At 41.7% G+C, this 23,923-nt stretch overlaps 1 protein-coding gene across 1 annotated transcript in view; it reads left to right on the top strand.

Annotated features, from left to right (window-relative positions):
• The window catches only part of ME1 (malic enzyme 1), a 400,967-nt gene that overhangs the window by 134,663 nt on the left and 242,381 nt on the right, over nt 1–23,923 (top strand). The window contains exon 4 of the mRNA XM_073675637.1: nt 14,944–15,019. Within this exon, the coding sequence (XP_073531738.1) occupies nt 14,944–15,019 (76 nt within the window). The remainder of the gene's footprint in view (nt 1–14,943; nt 15,020–23,923) is intronic.

Raw genomic sequence — 23,923 nt, 5'->3', positions numbered from 1 at the left:
TGTGAGACAGAATTTAAAAAAAAACTTTGAAGAAAATCACATTATATGATTTTTACATAATTAATTAACATTTTATTGCATGAAATAAGTATTTGATACAATAGAAAAACAGAACTTAATATTTGGTACAGAAACCTTTGTTTGCAATTACAGAGGTTTCCTGTAGTTCTTGACCAAGTTTGCACACACTGCAGCAGGGATTTTGGCCCACTACTCCATACAGATCTTCTCCAGATCTTTCAGGTTTTGGGGCTATCACTAGGCAACATTGAATTTCAGCTCCCTCCAAAGATTTTCTATTGGATTCAGGTCTGGAGACTGGCTAGGCCACTCCAGAACCTTGAGATGCTTCTTACGGAGCCATTCCTTAGTTGTCCTGGCTGTGTGTTTCGGGTCATTGTCATGCTGAAAGACCCAGCCACGTCCATCTTCAATGCTCTTACCAATGGAAGGAGGTTGTTGGCCAAAATATTGTGATACATGACCCCATCCATCCTCCCTTCAATACCGTGCAGCCACCCTGTCCCCTTTGCAGAAAAGCCCCCTAAAGTATGATGCTTCACGGTCGGGACTGTGTTCTTGGGGTTGTACTCATCCTTCTTCTTCCTCCAAACATGGCGAGTGGAGTTGATACCAAAAAGTTCTATTTAGATCTCATCTGACCACATGTCCTTCTCCAATGCCTCCTCTGGATCATCCAGATAGTCATTGGCAAACTCCTGGACATGTGCTGGCATGAGCAGGGGGACCTTGCATGCTCTGCAGGATTTTAATCTATGATGGCTTAGTGTGTTTGAGACTGTGGACCCCTGCTTTTTTCAGGTCATTGACCAGCTCCTTCCGTGTAGTTCTGTTTGATTCCTGACCTTTTTCAGAATCATTCTTCCCCCATGAGGCAAGATCTTGCATGGAGCCCCAGACCGAGGAAGATTGACAATCATCTTGTGTTTCTTCCATTTTCTAATAACTGTGCCAACAGTTGTTGCCTATTCACCAAGCTGCTTGCCTATTGTCCTGTAGCCCATCCCAGCCTTGTGCAGCTCTACAATTTTGTCCCTGGTGTCCTTAGACAGCTCTTTGGTCTTGGCCATAGTGGAGAGGTTGGAGTGAGATTGATTGAGTGTGTGGACAGGTGTCTTTTATGCAGGTAACGAGTTCATACAGGTACAATTAGTACAGTTAATGAGTGCAAAGAAGGAGGGCTTCTTAAAGAAAAACTAACAGGTCTGTGAAAGCCAGAATTCTTGCTGGTTGGTAGGTGATCAAATACTTATTTCATACAATAAAATGCAATTTAATTTTTTAAAAATCATACAATGTGATTTTCTGTTTTTTTATTTTTAGATTCTGTCTCTCACAGGTGAAGGTACGATAAAAATTACAGTCCTCTCCATTCTTTGTAGGTGGGAAAACTTGCAAAATCAGCAGTGTATCAAATACTTATTTTCCTCACTATACTGTACATAGGTTTGTGGTTTGGTATTTAATAAAGGAGCCATTGTTGCCAGAGACCTGACTTACAGGATATTTCTATGTTACGTAATTTTATATTTCATATATTCGCGCTTTATATTTTCAGATTGCTATGTATTTTCAATTAAACCTGTGACCAGTCACCTCCCAACTGAAGAGCGGTGTCTGACTGTTTATTGTTAGGGAAGGTGGGTGATTGGGTTGTATTTATCTAACTCCCCCCACTCCGAACTCAGAACTTATAATGTCATGAAAATGTAAATGTGGTTTTTCATTATCCATAGCATTATATGATGAGAATACCTCTTTAAGAAAGACACGCTGATGTACTTCATTCTTTTGCATTAGGCTGTACAGCAGTATACATCTGATTTACCCTCGGATGCTGTTGTCCGTGCTGACATGGTCTTCCAACAGTGGACCACTAGTATTTATTTATCTTTGGGAACAAGCATGTGATACTAGTAGCGTACTAGAGAAATTAGGAGGAGACCATGTGTTTGAAAGTGATCTCGATCAGATTAGAGAACTATCCGGTGCTGTACTGTTTGGCATGAACAATTTACGCTCAGATTACTGGATGAAAGAAGAAATGCCCGACTCTGTGAGGTCATGTGTTTTATGAAGAGGAAAAATACAAGCATATTATTTTCCCTATGGGTTCAGTTCATTTTTATTGATAAAGAGCCAGATACATTCCAGCTGTATAGTGTTTTCGAATGTTACCTTAGGATGCAATCCAGTTTTATTCTGAAGTTTCCATGAACCACTGTTCACACTTTTAGTTGATTGATTTATTTTTGATTATTGCATTCTCCATAAGGATGCATTTGAGATTTTAGGGTGCAGATATTAAATTACATTGAGCTGTGGGTTCTTATTGTAGACTTGTAATTTATTTGAAGAATTTAAAGAAAAACTGGTGTACTGTAGAAAGGGAATGTTTATTTACGCGTTAAAGGGCAACATCAAATCTGACTTGGATGTGTCAGAGAAGCCTTGCCAGACTTCAGGACAGACCCTTGGATTTCTGCCACTGATGTGCAGTGTGCAGTTCAATGGATTCACAGGCAGAATAACTCTTTATGGCATATTTGAGTGGTGGTGTTCCCCTTTAAATATCGGATAGAGTGGCCCTTGGTGGTAAGTAGGTTTCCCTATGCAGGTATGGATGGACGAATGAATGCAGATACACACAAAAATTGGTTCAGCAACAACTTTACTCACAACAGAAAATAAATGGTGGCATTCTCAGCCCCACACAGAATATACTGAGGCATTCTCCCCTATAAGCATTTTTTATAGTGGAAAACATTTTAATACACTTGAAATTCCACAGAGCCTGTAGGGCAATGCACATAACTGTGTACTAGAGATTTATGCTGTATGCCGCAGGATCGAGATTGAGTTAAATATCCTGAAATTTGCAGTTTTGCACAAATTCGAACACTTTGAGATTTGATTGGTGATTTACAAAAAAAAACTTGTCTGGCACCATTTCCCACACTGTTGAAGCATCAGAGAGCTGGCTAATATATTTTTGTGTTGCCGCTCAGGCCTCCCCATAATGCATCTGTGACATCTTGAAAACTATCATTCTTTGTATAGGGGAGGTCAGTACAAACTATCATACTTTGTATAGGGGAGGTCAGTACAAACTATCATACTTTGTATAGGGGAGATCAGTACAAACTATCATACTTTGTATAGGGGAGGTCAGTACAAGCTATCATACTTTGTATAGGGGAGGTCAGTACAAACTATCATACTTTGTATAGGGGAGGTCAGTACAAACTATCATACTTTGTATAGGGGAGGTCAGTACAAACCATCATACTTTGTATAGGGGAGGTCAGTACAAACTATCATACTTTGTATAGGGGAGGTCAGTACAAACTATCATACTTTGTATAGGGGAGGTCAGTACAAACTATCATACTTTGTATAGGGGAGGTCAGTACAAGCTATCATACTTTGTATAGGGGAGGTCAGTACAAACTATCATACTTTGTATAGGGGAGGTCAGTACCTTGACCGTCCCAGATCAGCGGTTCCCAGTAGAGCACAGTTTGTAGGGCAGAGTCATTTTTTTTCATCTCCAGAGTCACTAGGTAAGTCTCTCTGTTTTGTAGTGAGTATGCGCTTATAATTAGCGGGGTTCTCTCTCTTTCTCTCTGCTGTAGAGTGTAAGCTGTTATGGTCAGCGGGGTCCTCTCTCTCCCCTATAGAGTGTAAGTGCCTACGATAAGTGGGGTTCTATCTCTATCTATCCTTTTCCTGTGGAGTGTAAGCTCTTATGGTCAGTGGGGTTCTTCCTCTCTCTCTCTACCCCCCCTCCTTTGAACAATTACAAGCTATTTAGCGTTGAGGTTCGCACAAATTTACTCTCTGCAAATTAAATTTTTTGTCATCTCTATTCTGTACTAAATGTTTTATACCGTTGTGCACAGCCCTAAGTCTAATGATACATTGTTTGTCATTTTCTTTTTTACACAAAGGGTGTGTTATATACATGGATCTATACATATACTACACCAAATACAACAGTGAACTACACACTGGCAGATGTTATCCTACATTTCTTTATTAAGGGCCAACATTTTTAATTAGGAACAAATGCCGTAACCAGCCACATTGTTTGAAGGCCATAATTTTGCTTTGGTAATCAAGTTCTAAACATGTTTTAAATTATTGAGCTAGAGTTTTTATATTGTGCTTTATCAAGAGCTGTGTGTTTATTAATTTGGTATCAGGAACTTTAAGGATGTGAATCTTTGCCAACTAAGTGGGTGGACAGATAGTTGGCAGAAAATGTTATAAAGAACATACTTAAGTACACATTTTTAGATATTAAATTATGGCCATGTATTTTTTATTCCTAGCATTATAAGCTTCTAACAGTTTAGCAGTATAGTTTTAAACACCTATGGAAGTGCCACACGTGAGATTAAAAACTAGAAAGGTACCAGGATTGATGTATTCTAAATGATCTAGTCCATGTGGTTAAAAATTAATTGGAATTTTGTTTTTCTAAATGTAGCGGTTAAAAAAAACTTAGCTATTCAGAAAAAGATATTTCTTTGGGTATGGTCATTCTCTTCCTCAAAAACTGACTAAACTGAATGCACTGAAATGTAATTTAAAGGGGTAGGCCGAATTCCAAATTAATTTTCATTCTAAATCCCTATCTATATAATAAATATAATGTAACTATAATACAAATACTTGAATTAAAAATTCCCTACCTTTTCCTAACTACACTATCTTAACTGCTTTTCTCCTTTTTTCTACTTCCCTTTTGATGACACTTTGAGAATCCCAAAACGAAATGTCATCAAGGGACAGAGGCTGCCTATGCCCCTTCCGTGAAATAAAGCATAATCAGTGACCCTCGTTTCAGGGGCTGGGCTAGTCCCACGTAATATGCACAAAGACGGTGCCCTCTCTGTTGCCAGCTCAGATCAGCATTAATGAGCCGGCAACAAAGCGCGTTTTTAGAATACCTGGCGTGCAGAGAGCAATGCCACCCCCGCAAGTGATGTCACTGCACACAGGGTATTCTGACAACGTACTCTGTTGCCCACTCGTAACTACTGATCTAAGACGCGACAGAGCGCGCTGTCATTGTGCACATTGCACAGTGCACATCGCCCAGGGGCTAGCCCAGCCCTTGAAATGATCATCACTGTTGATGCTTCATTTCAGGGAGAGGGCAGAGGCTGCAACAGTGACCACAACCTCTTCCCCCTGATGATACTTCGTTTGAGTATCCCAGCATGCACTGGGATTCTTAAACAAAGCGTCATCAAAAAGGAAGTGGAAAAATAAAAAATAAAAGCGGTTAGAGAAAGATAGGGAATTTTTAATTCAAGTATATTAGAAAATAGTTTAGATCATTAAATTAAATAGATAAGGATTTAGGATGAAAACTAATTTGGACTTCAGACCACCTCTTTAACTACCAATTCCCTGAATACAGGAAAACTTCCACTTCTAGATCCTGTGGTTCAGCTGTCTGGTTGCTGAGGTTTAATGGCTTTAAGAGAATCTGGGGAGTTGCAGTTTTGCAACAGGTGGAGAGCCACAGGTTGGAGACCTGTTTTATTGGCTGACTCAGTCATACCATGATAAATCTCAGGAAGGAACCACCTATCCCCAAGATTTTTGCATTGTGGAGCTTCAGCTAAGTAAGGTAAAATATACCATAACCTTGATAGATAATATTTTTTTTGTTTTCTCCAGAGACAAGTTAGAAAAACTTTCAATATTAACTTTCTAGAGTTCTTTAGCTTAATAGTCTCCGAGTCGTCCTAAAGCTTGTAGTTAATAGAAAACATTCATTTACTTTTTTGTAGTACACTTTCAAACCAGTTGGGAAGTATCTTGTAAAGTTTTGGGCTGCCTGAGCTAATTTCTTCAGTATTTGCATTTTGTCCCTTAGGGCCAGACTAATATCAGGCCTGTTTTTCTAAACTTAGGAAAACTGGCAGCCAATTATCAACCTCCTCATCAATGTACACACAGGAATTAGTGTGGCCAAACTGAATGTTATTCATCCTACATGAATGGGTTTACTTGAAGCAAAATCTTCAAAATCATTAATAATAAATCCTTTTTAAGTTTTTGTTTGCGTAATTTATAAAAATTGATTAAAACTTTGCTGTCCAAGTGAATAATTAGAAATTAAGATAAAGCTTGGACTGAAATGCAAGAACCAACCTGTCCGTATGAGTTATATATGAAAATTCCATTCTTAACTCCAAGTTATAGCTTAGACAGCTGGTCCAGTTTACTGTATACTCTGCGCAAATAGTTTTCCTTTATGATGAAATTCAAGTTGATCTGTAATGTTTTTGAACTTTAGTAAAACATCTACATCTAAATGTGCTGACTGGTGGAATAAATTGAAATGCATTTTCTTCTATACATTGAGTAAAAACTAGAAGGACAAAGGAGCGCAAAATAGGGCATAATCCAAAGAGGGGTTTATAAATGTGGAAACTGCGCACCTGGTCGTGTGTCAGAAAGCACAACACTTATATGGGCTCAGAAATAAGGGGCCCAGCTGCTGCTGCTTGCAGGTTGGCAAATCCAACGTTTAAATACCTAGATGTGGGGAAGCGGATATCAGAAAACACTTGAGATAGTAGAACAGGTAATGCGGTTTTATTCTCAACGCGTTTCAAAGTGCACTCACTTCTTCATCAGGTGGTCATCTTGGGGTTTTCCTGATGAAGCAATGAGTGCACTTCGGTACATGTGTGGGGTTACTCTATTCTAACATCTATTGGAAATACAGAAATAGCCAAATGAATTCACTTATACGTAGCCACTATATTGGAGTAGGAAAATAAAAATGTATAGAGACTTTTCCAACACGATTGGATGATTATGTACTGTACCTCTGTTTTGTTCAGATTCTTTGGATTCCTATCAAATATGCTCTTAATGTGTATATAATCAATATATTATAAATGTCTCAGATCTGAAAACCTATTTAAATAATGGCTCAGTACCTTCAAAATGTTGTCAATTTAGTGGCCCCATCAGTTTAAGAATCAAAAAAGATTCAAGGATGCTAAGCAGTAGCGTAGCTACCAGAGGGGCAGAGGGTGCAGTCACCCCGGGCCCCGTGCTCAGAGGGGCCCACCACGGGGCACCCACCCAGAGCTATGCTACACCAATATACTGACGCAAAGCCACGGCTGCATGGTTTCCCTGTGCTCACTGCTCAGATGTATTCACATCTGTTAGACGTGAATACATCTGAGCAACACTGGAGCACTCCGGCCCCCCGAGGTGCAGTGCAGTGGAGTGATGAGGTCGCACACTGCTGACCTCATCACTCTGCAGCTGTCAGATCACTGAGCCACAGAGCAGCAAAGGATGCATCTTGCCTGCATATGGGGCAGTGTGGAAAATTGTGAGAGGGAGCAGCGTGGGGGTGGGAGGACCAGATGGAGAATTGTTGGGACAGTATGGAGAGGAGGGAGCATGGGGAACAATATGGAGGAATAGGGGGACCATTTGAAGAAGTGGATGACATTATGGAGAGGAGGGAGCATGGGGGCAATATGGAGGAGTGGGGGGACCATTTGGAGAAGTGTGGGACAGTATGGAGAAATGGGTGTTCAATATGAAGAAATGGGGGGACAGTGTGAAGAGGTGGGAGCGTAGGGGACAATATGGGGGAACAGGATGGAGAATTAGCAGCTTCTGAGGACCATATGGAGAAGTGGGAAGGTGGGGGAATTGTATGGAGAAGTGGGGCACAGTATGGAGAAGTGGGAAAAAATATAGAGGAGTGGGGGATAATACGGAAAAGTGAGGGGACCATATGGCCAAATGGGAGCATGAGTGGAACGTATGTAGAAGTGGGTGTACAATAGGAAGACGTGGGGGGACAGTATGGGGAGGTGGGAGCATAGGGGACAATATTGAGAAATGGGGGAACAGGATGGAGAATTTGGAGCGAGTGGGGGCCATATGGAGAAATGGGAGTATGAGGGGATTGTATGGAGAAAAGGGGAGCAGTATGTAGAGATGGGAGCATGGGGGAACAGTGTGGAGAGGTGAGAGCGTGGGGGACAATATGGAGAAGTGAGTGCACACTATGGAGAAGTGAGGGAACAGTATGTAGAGATGGGAGCATGGCAGGACAGCATGGACAGGTGAGAGCTTTGGGGACAATATGGAGAAGTGGGGGCACAGTATGGACAGGTGAGAGCGTAGGGGACAATATGAAGAAGTGGGGGCACAGTATGTAGAGGTAAGAGCATGGGGGACAGTATGGAGAGTTGAGCGCTTTGGAGACAATATAGAGACGTGCGGGCACAGTATGGAGAAGTTGGATTCATGTACTGACAGTGGATCTGGTAATGGATTCATGTACTGACCATGGTCCTGATCATGTACAAATGTACCAATCAATAACTGATCAGAGGTCGTCACCTGGCTGAGGTGGTCACATTTCTGCCACTGGTTCCCTACTGTGGCTGTCACCCTGCTGCCACAGTCACCCTGCTGCCGAAGTGGGAAAGGTAAGCGCTTCATAGAGCTAAAGGTTATAGGTTCTTTTATTGTATGTCAGGGAAGTTAATGTGAACGCACAATATCTTGTGGACAGTATGTAGAGGAGGAAAAGTGTGGTTCTAGTTTTGTATTCATCTACTGACGGTGGTTCTGGCACTGCATTCATTTACCAATAGTAGTTCTGGTACTGCATTCATGTACTGATGGTGGTTCTGTGTATAGGGGAGCTATGGGCCCACCATACTGTATATAGGGGAGCTGTGGGGACATCCTACTCTGTATTAGGGAACTGTGGGTCCACTATACTGTATATAGAGGAGCTGCATATTTGGGGACCCATTGGACATTATTAAATGTCAAGTGGGCACTTAAGAAACATTATTGTTATAGGGACACCCATAGTGTTGTAAACATCAAAGGGGCAAAATGTGGACCCTTTTCTAGGGCATTTGCACAGTGCATCCCTTTTCAAGGGAGCAATTTTACCATATAGAGAGCACAAATGAGGCATTATTACTATGTAAGGGACACAGTGGTGGCATTATTATGTGGAGCAGTAAGAAAAGCGCTGTTTTTGTACCACACAGTAGTTGCAGTAATAGGGTTACATACGGCAGCAGATGGTTCAGTATTGGGGTATCAACAGGATGAGGAGTTTGTGCAGGTTTTGAATAGATGGAGACAATGCAGGGAATGTGAGAAGTCAGATGTGTTTTCGTTGTAATCTCTGCAGACGAGTCGTGACTGGAAGAAGTTGTCATGTTGGTCTGGGCCAGGTGGAAAAGATGGGAAAATTAACTACTCCACCAGAAAGTGCGTCAGCTGTAATTTACTATATATAACTGTACTGTAATCTCTTGTATGTTCTGCAGGACTGGTATCTACCACTATATGGTCATCATATGGCAATAATATCAGTTTTGGTCTTTGTGTAGAGATTTATTTTCAGTAACAGCGCGGTCATCTGTTGAGGTTCCTCTACAACCCCTGGCAAAAATTATGGAATCACCGGGCTCGGGGGATGTTCATTCAGTTGTTTAATGTTGTTGAAAAAAAGCAGATCACAGACATGGCACAAAACTAAAGTAATTTCAAATGGCAACTTTAGGACTTTAAGAAACACTAAAAGAAATCATGATTTAAAGTGTGGTACTCGGTAAGGGTCATTTTTTTCAGACCAAGCAGAGGGAAAAAATTATGGAATCATGAAAAACAAACTCACAAAAGAACACTCCAGTACATCACTAGTATTTTGTTGCTCCACCTCTGGCTTTAATAACAGCTTGCAGTCTCTGAGGCATGGACTTAATGAGTGACAAACAGTACTCTTCATCAATCTGGCTCCAACTTTCTCTGATTGCTGTTGCCAGATCATCTTTGCAGGTTGGAGCCTTGTCATGGACCATTTTCTTCAACTTCCACCAAAGATTTTCAATTGGATTGAGATCCGGACTATTTGCAAGCCATGACATTGACCTTATGTGTCTTTTTTCAAGGAATTTTTTCACAGTTTTTACTCTATGGCAGGATGCCATCATCTTGAAAAATTATGTCATCATCCACAAACATCCTTTCAATTGATGGGATAAGAAAACTGTCCAAAATATCAATGTAAACTTGGGCATTTATTGAAGATGTAATGACAGCCATCTCCCCAGTGCCTTTACCTGACATGCAGCCCCATATCATCAATGACTGTGGAAATTTGCATGTTCTCTTCATGCAGTCATCTTTATAAATCTCATTGGAACGGCACCAAACAAAAGTTCCAGCATCATCAGCTTGCCCAATGCAGATTTGCGATTCATCACTGAATATGACTTTCATCCAGTCATCCACAGTCCACGATTGCTTTTCCTTAGCCCATTGTAACCTTGTTTTTTTCTGTTTAGGTGTTAATGATGGCTTGTGTTTAGCTTTTCTGTATGTAAATTCCATTTCCTTTAGGCGTTTTCTTACAGTTCGGTCACAGACATTGACTCCAGTTTCCTCCCATTCGTTCCTCATTTGTTTTGTTGTGCATTTCCTGTTTTGGAGACATATTACTTTAATCTTCCGGTCTTGACGCTTTGATGTCTTCCTTGGTCTACCAGTATGTTTGCCTTTAACAACCTTCCCATGTTGTTTGTATTTGGTCCAGATTTTAGACACAGCTGACTGTGAACAACCAACATCTTTTGCAACATTGCATGATGATTTACCTTCTTTTAAGAGTTTGATAATCCTCTCCTTTGTTTCAATTGACATCTCTCGTGTTGGAGCCATGATTCATGTCAGTCCACTTGGTGCAACAGCTCTCCAAGTTGTGATCACTCCTTTTTAGATGGAGACTAACGAGCAGATCTAATTTAATGCAGGTGTTAGTTTTGGAAATGAAAATTTACAGGGTGATTCCATAATTTTTTCCTCAAAATTGAGTGATTCCATAATTTTTTCCCTCTGCTTGGTCTGAAAAAAATTACCTTTACTGAGTACCACATTTTTAATTTTGATTTCTTTTAGTGTTTCTTAAAGCCCTAAAGTTGCCATTTGAAATGACTTTAGTTTTGAACCATGTCTGTGATCTGCTTTTTTTCAACAACATTAAACAACTGAATGAACATCCTCCGAGCCCGGTGATTCCATAATTTTTGCCAGGGGTTGTATACCCACGATCAGAATTCACCCCCATTATTGTAGTAGTTGTACACACAGTTACCTGGTTAGGGGCCCACTCAGATGTTTCGCCCCCCCCCTGAGCTGAACCCCTAGCTACGCATCTGATGCTAAGCAAGGCAGTGTACCACAGTCATAGAAAACCAATAAGTTCAATGTATTTACTTTTTGATACTTATACTGAACACATAACTTCAAACTAGAATATTTTCCTCCATTTTGTCTTGAAAAGATGTTTTGCACATATTACAATTTCATTTTTGTTTCAATCTTGGAATGGATCTAGATTTTTTAGAGACAGAAGCTGTAGTTGAACACTGTTACGAAAATCATCAGAGTATACGTCTAGAGCATGGGTGGAGGACCTCCAGCCCGTGGCAGATTTCCGGGGAACGCAGTGCTGTGGCCAAGGATCACAGTGATCGGGCCGGCAAAACTCCAGCTGCCAGCCCTTAATTGCTCCTGACACTGTGAGCATGTGCATGCAGCGTTCACTACTGAATGCTGCGACGCATGCAACGAAGAAATACGTCCTGACGTTGGCCAGTGCCAGCATCAGGATGTATTTTGTGGGCAAAGTCAGCTCACTTTGTGCTCTAGTCCCATTGACGTCGACAGCGGTTTAGCCCCAGCTCCTACTCTAATGTATATGTCCCCAGCCCCTCTTGTGATGTATATGCACCAGCCCCTCCAGTGATGCATATGTCCCCAGCCCCTCCTGTGATATATATGCCCCAGAGTCTCCTGTGATGTATATGCCCCCAGTCCCTCCTGTGATGTATATGCCCCGGTCTCCTGTGATGTATATGCCCCAGCCTTTCCTGTGATGTAAAATGCTCGAGAGCCTCATGTGATGTATATGCCCCCAGCATCTCATGTGATGTATATGCTCCAGCATCTCATGTGATGTATATGCCCCCATCGTCTTATGTGATGTATATTCCCCACATCATCAATACCACTGAACATCATACTTCGCAGACCAGTACAGTAGCCGGGCACCTTTCTAAAGCTATTAATCTGCAGATTAACCCTATATCTGCAGGTTAAAGGGAACCTGTCATGTCTTATCTTCTATGTAAACTGCCCCATAGCATTGTTAGTGATGTAATGTGCATCACTAACAAGCTTTTTTCATTAAAATTGGTGCAAATATAATGAGTATATAACATTTTATATACTTATAATCCTACCTGCTCGTTCAGTCATAGGGGTGTGATCCTTGTATTCAGTCAGGGGCGGGCGCCGCATCCAGTCAGGGCTGGCGCCGCCCACGTATTTTAATTTTGCTCCCGGCGAGCGCTGATATTTGTGGGGCGCATGCGCTGTATGACACGGCCAGGCAGTAAAGCTTCCAGCTCTGGGAGCCGCGCATGCGCTGTGAGGCTGTGTGGTTTCCAGCTTCACTGCGCATGCGCTGTGACGAGCGGCTCCGGCCACACACAGTGATGCTGGGAACTTCACTAGCTCGTCATTGCATCACTAACAACGCTATGGCGGCAGTTTACATAGTAGATAGGACAAGATAGGTTTCCTTTAAGAGAGTTATACGACGTGACAGGTTCTCTTTAAGAAAAAATATCAGGAAAATTCTTAGACCACCACAGTCTAGTCACTGCTAAATCAATTTCAGCTTACAGGATCCACCTATTTGGCCATAAGCAAAACGGTAAATGTATAAATGTCAGAGTGCAAATTGCTTAAAGTATGTTACAACGAAAATTATTCTTATATTCCCAGCTGTCCTTGGACTAATATATCATATTTCAGATCGGTATAGGAGACTGGGCTGCTTTAGTTAGATACTTCATTTGTCCTTGAGTGTTTGTGAAATCTGTTATTACTGGCAAGTGCAGGGTGTAAGTATATTACCGCCATTCTGCACATTTACACTATTTACTTGATGAGGGAAAAAAAGGACAAGGTTGTGAGAATTATTTGACCTGCTGTTCACATGAAAATGTTAATCTATTCCCAAGCATGGCATTGTCACTTATTACTATTGTATGACAAAAATGCTTTTTCCATCACACTGTGGTATGTGTAGTTTACTTTTTGTACAAACACATGCAAGCTTTTCAGTTCCAGTGCATTTTTTATTTCTATCATTATAACACTCTCAGAATTATCCAGCCGCGTAACGTAGCTGCTGTTACATCTTATCACTATCCGACGTATTTTCCTTGAATTCCTTTTATTGAGATCATGGCTGACATTTATAACCATCAATGATAAAGGACATATACCACCAAAAGGAAACACCATCATAAATGATTAAATATTGCAAGTTGGTCGTAAAAAAAACAGCTTTGTGATTTACTTGTTATTAAAATTCGATTCTGAGAGATTTTTAAGTTCATGGTTTATTGCTCATTGCTTAAGATACATGCCACTGCTGCAGTCTAGCAGCGGTGTCCAGTCTCCTTGGCAAGAAGCGCAGTACTTACAAGCTCTTTCTGATTGAGCTTGTAAGCGCTGCTCTGAAGCCAGCCAGATTCAGTGCAGCTGTGCTCTTCTATAGCATCAAAAAAGTGCATAGTACACAGAAAAGGCCAAGAGCGCGATGATACTAGTGGTCTGAACTGTCAATCAAACAGAAAGCTGGGAGGCTGGGGAGCAGACAACCCCTCTAAAAGGAATGTGTAGGCAGAGAATGACATATTATTTAACCATTTTTTTTAAGTTTTATCATTTTTTATTTTCCATTTCTCTATATAAAAAATATCTGAAATCTTGCAGTCTTCATTCTGATCACTGAATCTAATAATGGCCTATACTTCCTGTTCTGTTCAGATCACTTTTTTTAACAGTATTTACCAGGTTACCAAAGTAATCCGGCGTGGACTAGCACTAAGGGACCTGGCAATAGGGAAAGGAAACAAGGCGCAGTGCCTAAGCCGGAATAGTCAGCAACATAACTAAATAATCCGGAATGCTCACAGTGCTTGATCGTCGCCACTGTGTCTGTGCTTGCCATGGGCAGTGAGTGGCTTATGAGAATCGGAGCCCTAGCAATACAATATACGGGGGAAGCCAACGATACTTTTTTCACAGATGGCAATGCATCTCTAAAATAAAACATGGAGGCCTGATTCATTAAGACTGGCATTTTGCTTGCAAGTCTTAATGTTGGGTGCGCCTTACAAGATGAGCGTAATTCATTAAGAGGCACAAGCACATCTTATCATTGGTGTGTGCTTTCATGCGCTTCGGCAGAAAAGTTATTCCACTCGGGGACTGGAGTAGCATTTCTGTCGTAAGTAATACCTTTACTTTTAATTAATTTGTTGACAAATTTGTCAATTAATTTGTTAATGAAGTTGCCACACCCCATGCCGCCCCTATTAAACCACATTCCAAGCCATAAATTTTAAATCCATTTTTGTGTTGCACAAAAATTTTGCGACTTTTAAAGATGTGTTATGCCAGACGTAAATTCCACGATTAATCATAACAGTAGTCTTATATAATAAAGTTCATTGCATCTGAATTACTTGATCTTAAACCCTGAAAAAGATGTCTTTACTAACCGTTTATGCATTGCTCCAACTTTCTGTCACTTCTATCTGGAGCATAAAACTTAAAAACTCCTCAATATCCACAAAGGACTGCAGTGTTCTTGAAAGCATTGTTGCATTTGCATGGTTATGTCATGTGATACCTTTAGGATTGGAAGAAAAGCTATTTTCAAATAGGTGATCTCACCGGATAATGCATTCATCAGACTTTCGCTTGTCAAATACAGACTTTACGTGCATAATATTTCTATGTTTTTCTCTGCAGAGGACTCTTCATTACCATTCATGATCGTGGTCATATATCCACACTAATGAAATCATGGCCTGAGAATGACATTAAGGTAACGTATGCTTAGTTTTATTTAACTGAGTTGTCAGAGATTTTTACTAAATTAAATAGGTCATGTGAGGACATTCTGGTAAGAGTAGCCCATTCATTGACATTATCTCAGAAGCAATCTGCTTTGCTTTATTTTTCTAATAGTACACAGTAGCTTTCAGTTACCAAGCACACAATGAAAGGCTGATATTACAGTTATGCAATTCAATTTGCACATAGCAATCTACCAGAGCTTAAAAAGTAACCGTCATTGTCTTTTATTCCATAAATCAATAGTACACGTGAAAATACAAAAGTTGTAATATATCTTATCACAGAAACCTGCTTCTTTCTCCCCATAGACTGATTATTCATTCTCAAAATTCTCAATTCATGGGTAACATCTGTAATCAGTGAAAACAGATTTTCCCATTACTGAGATAGGAGATGACAATTAGTGCTCATAAAGTTCTATGGAGAACTGTTACTGCAGTGGAATTTCTGTGTCTGCATCTAGCGAGCAATCCTCCTTCCATCTTGCCTCTTCATAGAATTTTAAAAGCAGCAGTTACCATCTCCTATTTCAGTAATGGGAAAATCTGTGTTCACTGAATACAGATTTTACCCATGAATTCAGAGTAAAAGATGAATCCAGGAGGAGAAAGAAGTAGATTTTTTTGATCACATATATTACAAAGTTGTTTATTTTCATGTGCACTATTGATTTATGAAATAAAAAACTATGGTTACTCTGGCGGTTCCAGTGGTTAGACCCTCAGTCATGATAATCTCTTAGTTTATACTAAGAAAAGATGATATGTTTAGAACTACCCAATGTCTTTAAAGATAATTTGAGAATTGATAAGATGTTCCAATAACACCAAGGTGGTGGTGCAATAGGACAGAAGTGTGACTTATTTTTCTGAGTTAGGCGGATGGAAACATGAACAGAGAGGCACGTGTGGATCTAGATTTTTAAGACTTTGCATATTTGATACTGTCCCTAATAGAAAGTTTATAGGTTTAGAAAGTATAGTTCGTAATGAGTAGATTAAAATGTAAACTGGCTCTTGGATTATATTCATATTTAGTTATGCTGAATAATGACTACTCAGAATGGTCCCTGGAGATGGGTGTTATACCCCAAGATTCACTGCTGGGTCCACTATCAATCAACTTATTTATTATTTACACTCCTCAACATAAAAATTGAAACACCAAGAAGGAATAGTCATGGAATTATCGAAAATGACAGGATTGATAGACGTTGTTAATGATATGCAAGTAATGAAATATGGAAACAAATTTTTCAAAACTTCTTGATTTATTCAGTATCAAGTATGAACGCCACGTGCAGAAATACATGCACTTATACGACATAGCATGTTATCAGTAAGGTTATTAGTGGTTATCTGAGGAATGTTCTGCTGCGCTGAATGCACTTGGCTATGTAAATCATCAAGATCCACTGCTGACAGCTACTTTTGTAATTACTGACCAATGACGTCTCCGATGCGTTTTATGGGAGACAAGTCTTGAGACGCTGCAGACCATGGTAGCACATTTAGACCACGCAGGCTGCTCACAGTAGCAGCAACACACGGCCTGGCGTTGTATTGAAAAACGGCTCCTGGGACACTTTGGTGACATGGCTATGCATCAAACAGTGTCTACACAAACCATCTGAAGGCATTTGCCCAACATTAAGCTACGAATCAGACATCCATCCTACAGGTGTTCCTTTGACATTGTGCTACTGCTCTGAAAAGCTATAATAGTGCAAAGCAAGACGGCAATGGAGGCTGGAATGGAAATCTGTCCAACTCAGTGAGAAGTTCTGATTTTGTCTTGGTTGCATTGATGTTCGGAGATTGGAACTGTGAGTTTAAGAATTCCACGACTTTTCCTTCTTGGTGTTGCAATTTCAGATTAGGAGTGTTTATACGAAATGAGATTAATCGCGCTGTCTCCTTTTTCATATCACCCCAAGCTAAGTAGTAGAGTTCAGGCAATACAAGATTGTCTTAAATTACAAGGTGTCTTGGACACCAAGTGTTTGGGTTTCCATGAGGTAGATGAGACTCAATGTGGATAAATGGAAAGTTATACATCTGGTTATTGATTGTACCATATGTCATAGGACAAAGTAAACTGGAAATACTTACGGAGAAGCATCTGGGTGTAGCTGATAGACTAAATAAAAGCAAACAATGTCAATCAGCTGCTTCTAAAGCCAAGACAGGGAGAATATGACAATATTACTGTTTTACAAAGCATTACTGTGGTGATATCTAGAATATAAAATTTTATTTCTGGGTACTAGTTCACAGTATCAACAAGACATGACCAGTTAGACATACACCCTGTTCAGAAATGGCAAGGTTCTTTATAATAAAAGCTATGTATCTGTAGAAAGGCCTACCTCAGAAGCTGATTTTAGCAGTAAAAAATAATGGATCCAAAAAAATGTTTGGATGGTTTCTTAGAAAAAAATAACATCATTGCAGAGCTGTCACGCACATTGTTGGAAAGACTAAGTGCAACATGAAGAGATGAGGGGAAGGAAGCCCAGACACTAGGGAAAGGGAGAGTGGAGACCCCTAGGTTGATCTAATAACACCCTGACTACCCTACCGTCCCTATATTGGTTCCACACCAATCACCGAGCAGGAAACCTAAGCCCTGTATATCCCTACGGCTAGGCCTTTAATAGGGAGGGGGTGAGCCCTGATCAGTCCCCACTTCAAACTAGAGACTACAAGTGAGACAAACAAAGGGGAAAAAACTTAGCTTAAGCAGACACCAGAGAGATAACACCAAACGTCCTCCAAAGGCACCAGAGAGGAAGCTAGCCGACTGCTATAGCTCCAAGCCTTCACAAGGGAAAATGTGAATATCACCGGTGACTCCCTGAAGCTGACTGAGAGTTTATAAACACCAAGACCAGGGTGTGTCAATCAGAGCAGGAGAGAGGTTGTCGCTGGGTCCAAAAGTCGGAAGGATTAAGAAGGCGTCTGCAATGTGACCTTCTGCAGCCAGATGCAGAGCGACTATCTGTTACATCTGACTCACCTGTGACAAGAGCAGAATGGCTTTTTTCTTTAACTAAGTAGACCCACATCCCTTTTCTTCACCCACATCCATCCCCAGATTAACCTCATTAACCACATCCATCCCCAGATTAATTTCAGCTGCTTAGAGTCCCATGTGGGAGGGGAGCCTAGTCACAATGCTTGCATCTTCAGTATGCCTCTGTAATTGTTGTTTTTTTTCTCCACCATCCAACTCTTGTCATTGGTGTGGGATTATCTCTCTGTAATCAGTAGGTGACTTCACATAGGTTATATGTATAGTTAAGAAATCATTTGCTTTTCTTGAAGTGTGGTCTTCCCTGGGATTCAAACTCACAACCTCTAGCATGGCAGGTAGAAGCATTAGCAGAGAGCATCAGGATAAGTATACACTGCAAATAATATTTTCTCAGATTTTCCCAAATTACCTATATGAATTGCAGTCATTGTAATTTTCCAGTCAAATAACTATTAGAGTACAATTGAAAGGTTTTTGTACAAACTGCCTATGATAACAGTATATTTTTAAAAAAATAAAAAACTGAAACTGCACTCAAAATGCATGTTCCAAATTATTATGCACAGCAGAGTTTTCAACCTTTTCATTTTAATAAAGAACAAAAAAATGGTCATTTTTGAAATTATAAGCATTAGCAGGTTATTACAAACTGAAATCAAATAGTTTTCAACTCAAAACTTTATTCTAGGTGATGTCACATTTGCACATAGGACCGCTTGTTCGAAAGGAGCTTCTGAACTCTCTCGTCCATTGAATTTGTCAGGTTTTGGATGGTTTCTGCTTCAATTGTTTTGCATGAGGACAGAATACCCTCCCAGAGCTGTTGCTTAGATATGAACTGCCTCCCGCCATCATAGACACTCCTTTTGATGATGCTCCAGAGGTTCTCAATGGGGTTGAGGTCAGGGGAGCATGGGTGCCACACCAAAAGTTTGTCCCCTTTTATGCCCATAGCAGCTAGAGATGCAGATGTGTTATGTGCAGCATGAGACGGGGCATTATCTTGCATGAAATGATCTCGATTGTGCAGATGGATGGAGTGGAGGATGGCTGGTTGATGGACACCCCATGCAAACACGGCTACGGTGCTAACAAGGAGGAGGTGGAGTAATGTTTTGGACTGGAATCATGGGGAGAGAGATTGTCGGCCATTTTAGGATCCCTGAAGGGGTAAAGATGAACTCCATAATGTATGTTGAGCTTCTCAAACAGCACTTCCTTCCATGGTTCAAGAAGAAGAACCGTGCATTCCGCAGCAAGATCATTTTCATGCATGATAATGCCCCGTCTCATGCTGCACATAACACATCTGCATCTCTGGCTGCTATGGGCATAAAAGGGGACAAACTTATGGTGTGGCACCCATGCTCCCCTGACCTCAACCCCATTGAGAACCTCTGGAGCATCATCAAAAGGAGTGTCTATGATGGCGGGAGGCAGTTCACATCTAAGCAACAGCTCTGGGAGGGTATTCTGTCCTCATGCAAAACAATTGAAGCAGAGACCACCCAAAACCTGACAAATTCAATGGACGAGAGAGTTCAGAAGCTCCTTTCGAACAAGGGGTCCTATGTGCAAATGTAACATCACCTAGAATAAAGTTTTGAGTTGAAAACTGTTTGATTTCAGTTTGTAATAACCTGCTAATGCTTATAATTTCAAAAATGACAATTTTTTTGTTCTTTATTAAAATGAAAAGGTTGAAAACTCTGCTGTGCATAATAATTTGAAACATGCATTTTGAGTGCAGTTTGAGTTTTTTATTTTTTAAAAATATACTGTTATCATAGGCAGTTTGTACAAAAACCTTCCAATTGTACTCTAATAGTTATTTGACTGGAAAATTACAATGACTGCAATTCATATAGGTAATTTGGGAAAATCTGAGAAAATATTATGTGCATAATAATTTGGAACACAGTGTATGTGGATTTGCTCTGCCTACAGATCTAAATAGTATGCTTGTTCTTTACAGGCATATTGTACTGGTAAGATAGACACAACTATAATATAATGCTGCAAGCGTCCCTCTGTCTGAAGCCTCTATAGACTGTGCAAGCATGACATGCAATCTGGCTCCAGACAGAAGAACTCATGGAGCAGTTACAGGTGAGAGGAGTGTATGGCGCCGGAGATCGCGGTATGCATAGACACTGAACGCATACCGCGATCTCCGCCACCATACTTACATACTTACCTGACCGGGAGGAGCGTTGTCACGGCGACTCACTTCTCGCCGTAGACCGGGGCAGGAGTGAAGGCGTCGGAGTCGGCGTCTGCGCATAGCGCTATCCGGCGCCATTTTACTGAAGACACATTTGCAGTGTATCTTCAGCAAAATGGCGCCAGACAGCGAGGTATGGGCACGCGCATACTCCAGTGCCACACTCCTCCCCCGGCCTCCGGCAGAACAAGACACTGCAGCGCTGGAGCACAGGGAAGAAAGGTGAGTATAACTGTTTTTTTTTGTATGTGTGTAGTGTGAAAGGGATGAGGGGGCCACACATACCAGGATTGGGGTATGAGGGGGCCACACATACCAGGATTGGGGGATGAGGGTGCCACACATACCAGGATTGGGGGATGAGGGGCAACTCATACCAGGATTGGGGGATGAGGAGGCCACACATACCAGGATTGGGGGATGAGGAGGCCACACATAACAGGATTGGGGGATGAGGGGGCCACACATACCAGGATTGGGGGATGAGGGGGCCACACATACCAGGATTGGGGGATGAGGGGGCCACACTTGCCAGGATTGGGGGATGAGGGGTACCATACATACCAGGATTGGGGGATGAGGGGTACCATACATACCAGCATTGGGGGATGAGGGGTACCATACATACCAGGATTGGGGGATGAGGGGTACCATACATACCAGGAGTGAAGGGTGAGGGGACCATGCATACCAGGATTGTGGGGTGAGGGGACCATGCATACAAGGATTGAGGGGTGAGGGGACCATGCATACCAGGATTGGGGGATGAGGGGACCATGCATACCAGGATTGGGGGTGAGGGGACCATGCATACTAGGATTGGGGGATGAGAGGTACCATGCATACCAGGATTGGGGGATGAGGGGTACCATGCATACCAGGATTGGGGGATGAGGGGTACCATACATACCAGGATTGGGGATGAGGGAGCCATGCATACCAGGATGAGGGGTTGGGTGCCATGCATATCAGGATTGGGGATGAGGAGGCCATACATACCAGGATTGGATGATGAGGGGTGCCATACATACCAAAATTGGGATGAGGGGTGCCATGTATACCAGGATGAGGGGTACCATACATACCAGAATAGGGATGTGGGGTACCATGCATACCAGGATGAGGGATGGGGTGCCATGCATACCAGGATGAGGGATGGGGTGCCATGCATACCAGGATGAGGGCTACCATGCATGCCAGAATAGGGATGAGGGGTACCATGCATACCAGGATAGGAATGCGGGGTACCAGAAACAGAAATCTACAGAGAGAGAAACTATAACTGAAAGATTCACACTTCTGTGTTTTGGAGACACTCCTGTTTTTTCTTTGCAAATACTAATGAAATACTGTCCAAAAATACTAATGTGTGAATAAAGCCTTATTCTAAGAGTCAAGCTGTAAATTTCAACATACTGTAAATTCTAACATGAGTGAATACTTTTATGAATACTCTTAAGCTTGAGAAAGGGGTTTTCCCCTGAAATCACTCCAGCGGAGTATGCAGCAGACTTTCCAGACGGATTTTTTTTATTTTTTCTGGACACATTTTTTGTATCTGTAAACATTTTTTTACAGATACATTGGAACGACATAATGAACCATTAAGATTATAAGAAGTATATGATCACAGCCTAGAATACTAATAGGAGTACACTAGCACTATTCACTGTGAGCTAGAAAATGATGATGTCTACAAGTCTCTCCAGCTTCATAAAATTCATAGACACATCACATTTATTTTTTAAGGACACTGGAAAAAAATGCCTTAATTTTATGGACAGTGCAGTAATTTCTGACAACTCTGGAACTCCTCAAAATTGTTTGTATGGTTACCAAATTAAATTTTAAATTTTTTGTGCAATTTGCCCTAATGTACGCGACAGAAATTAAGTGGGGTAATATGTTCATTATAGGGTATTACGGTATCAGATTCCTATAATCATGATATGATTTATTTGGGGCAAAGATTGCACTCTAATAACAATTTTCATTAATTATTTAGTTGATAAGCAATTGCGATGGCTATTGCTACATAAGTGATGTGTGAGGCCCTCCCTGAGAAATGGGGGTTTACTCGGAGCCGGGTCGATGTAAAGGGTAGCGGGGGAGGCAGTCGTGGCCTGGACCAGGTCCGTGCCCAGGGCGGTCACATAAAAGGGGATTTTAATGGGCATTCAAGTAGGAGTGGTATTTTTCGACTACGCCACCTACGGTTTCCGATGATGGACACCAGCGCTGCTTCAGTCCACTGAGGCCGGTGTTACAGGCAGCTTAGATGGGACGGCTCCCCGCAGGCGGAGCAGGCCTAGGGCAGTGTGAGGGAAGATGGTGGGTGCAGTGCCGCGCAGGAAATAACAGGCTGAAGCGGGGTGTGAAGTCATCCAGGGTTTTTACTCACATTCAGATGAACTTTTAGCTGCAAAGCTTCCCTCTGCGCCTCACGGCATGCTGCGGCCACCAGGAAGGGGGTCCAGCACTTTCCAGGTAGATCAGGAGCACCTGTCGAGACCCCTCTGGTGTGTGTTCCTCTCCTTGGTAAGTTCTCCCACTGAGTCTTCTCCTGACTGTTTGTATAGTTAGAACAAGGTGTAAGGCCGGGTCCCACTGGATAAACGCAGGTAGAGAGATACAGGTGGCGTAGGCCGCTCCGTCCGTATCCCTCCCGGGATCCACTAAGCCTCCAGGCTTTTCTGACTGAGACGTGAAATGACAAAGTCAGATATTGGGGGCCGGTCACCCCTCTTGCAGCAGGAATCCCTCTGACTAGGCCAGAATAGAGAATACAGGTGGCGTAGGCCGCTCCGTCCGCACCCTCCTGGGATCCTTTTGCCTGTGGAGCCTATCTCCTCTGCTCCCCTCCAGGTCTTCTTAGGTAAGGACCTTGACCGGGTAGAGACAGTGGTTAACTCTGACCCACTCCTCGTCTCAAGGCCAGAGAACGAGGACCGGTTAATCTTCAGTCGGATGCAGACTCTAGCAGAGGACCACAATCACAGATGAAGATCACAATCAAAAGACCTTGAACTTAAGATGGCCGTAGGTTAAATATGAAAGAATAAGTGTTGCATAAAAGTCTGTCCTCCACCTTCACCAACTACATGGTTCCCCCTATCTTTGGTTCCCCCCATCTCCTCTATCCCTGGACGGGGCAGCACCCTGGTGCATTTAGGCCCCCTTCAGGACAGGAGTGGTGTAGTGTTGAGTGGTGAAGTGGTGTCCCGAGAGATGCTCCATCCTGACCTGAAAGAGGAGATACCACACCTCAACTGAGGTGCAGTACCCCTGTGGCGACTGAACCCTCAGGGGCGCCACAGATGCACCTTAATGGGGTGAAAAGGAAACGTAAAAATGTCAACTGTTCATGAGAGCTTCCTTTTGTATTATACTCTTTATACTGTTTCTACATGGTCTGTTATTGTACAATTTGACTTTGCCAAATGTAAATTCTTGTAATTTTGTAAGTTCATCAAACTCTAATGATATAATTTCCAATTTTTACATTTTAGCTCATATTGTCCTTGATTCCACTTAGCAGTGATGATTTAACCACATTGGCTTTGCTTAGTATTACATTCTGCCCTAACCTATCAATAGCTTAAACAGGGAATA

This window comes from Phyllobates terribilis, unplaced genomic scaffold (genome assembly GCF_046119375.1).
Source record: "Phyllobates terribilis strain yellow unplaced genomic scaffold, ASM4611937v1 Scaffold_3__8_contigs__length_932513732, whole genome shotgun sequence".
NCBI classification, from domain to species: Eukaryota; Metazoa; Chordata; class Amphibia; order Anura; family Dendrobatidae; genus Phyllobates; species Phyllobates terribilis.
This window is presented reverse-complemented; position numbering and strand designations above follow the sequence as displayed.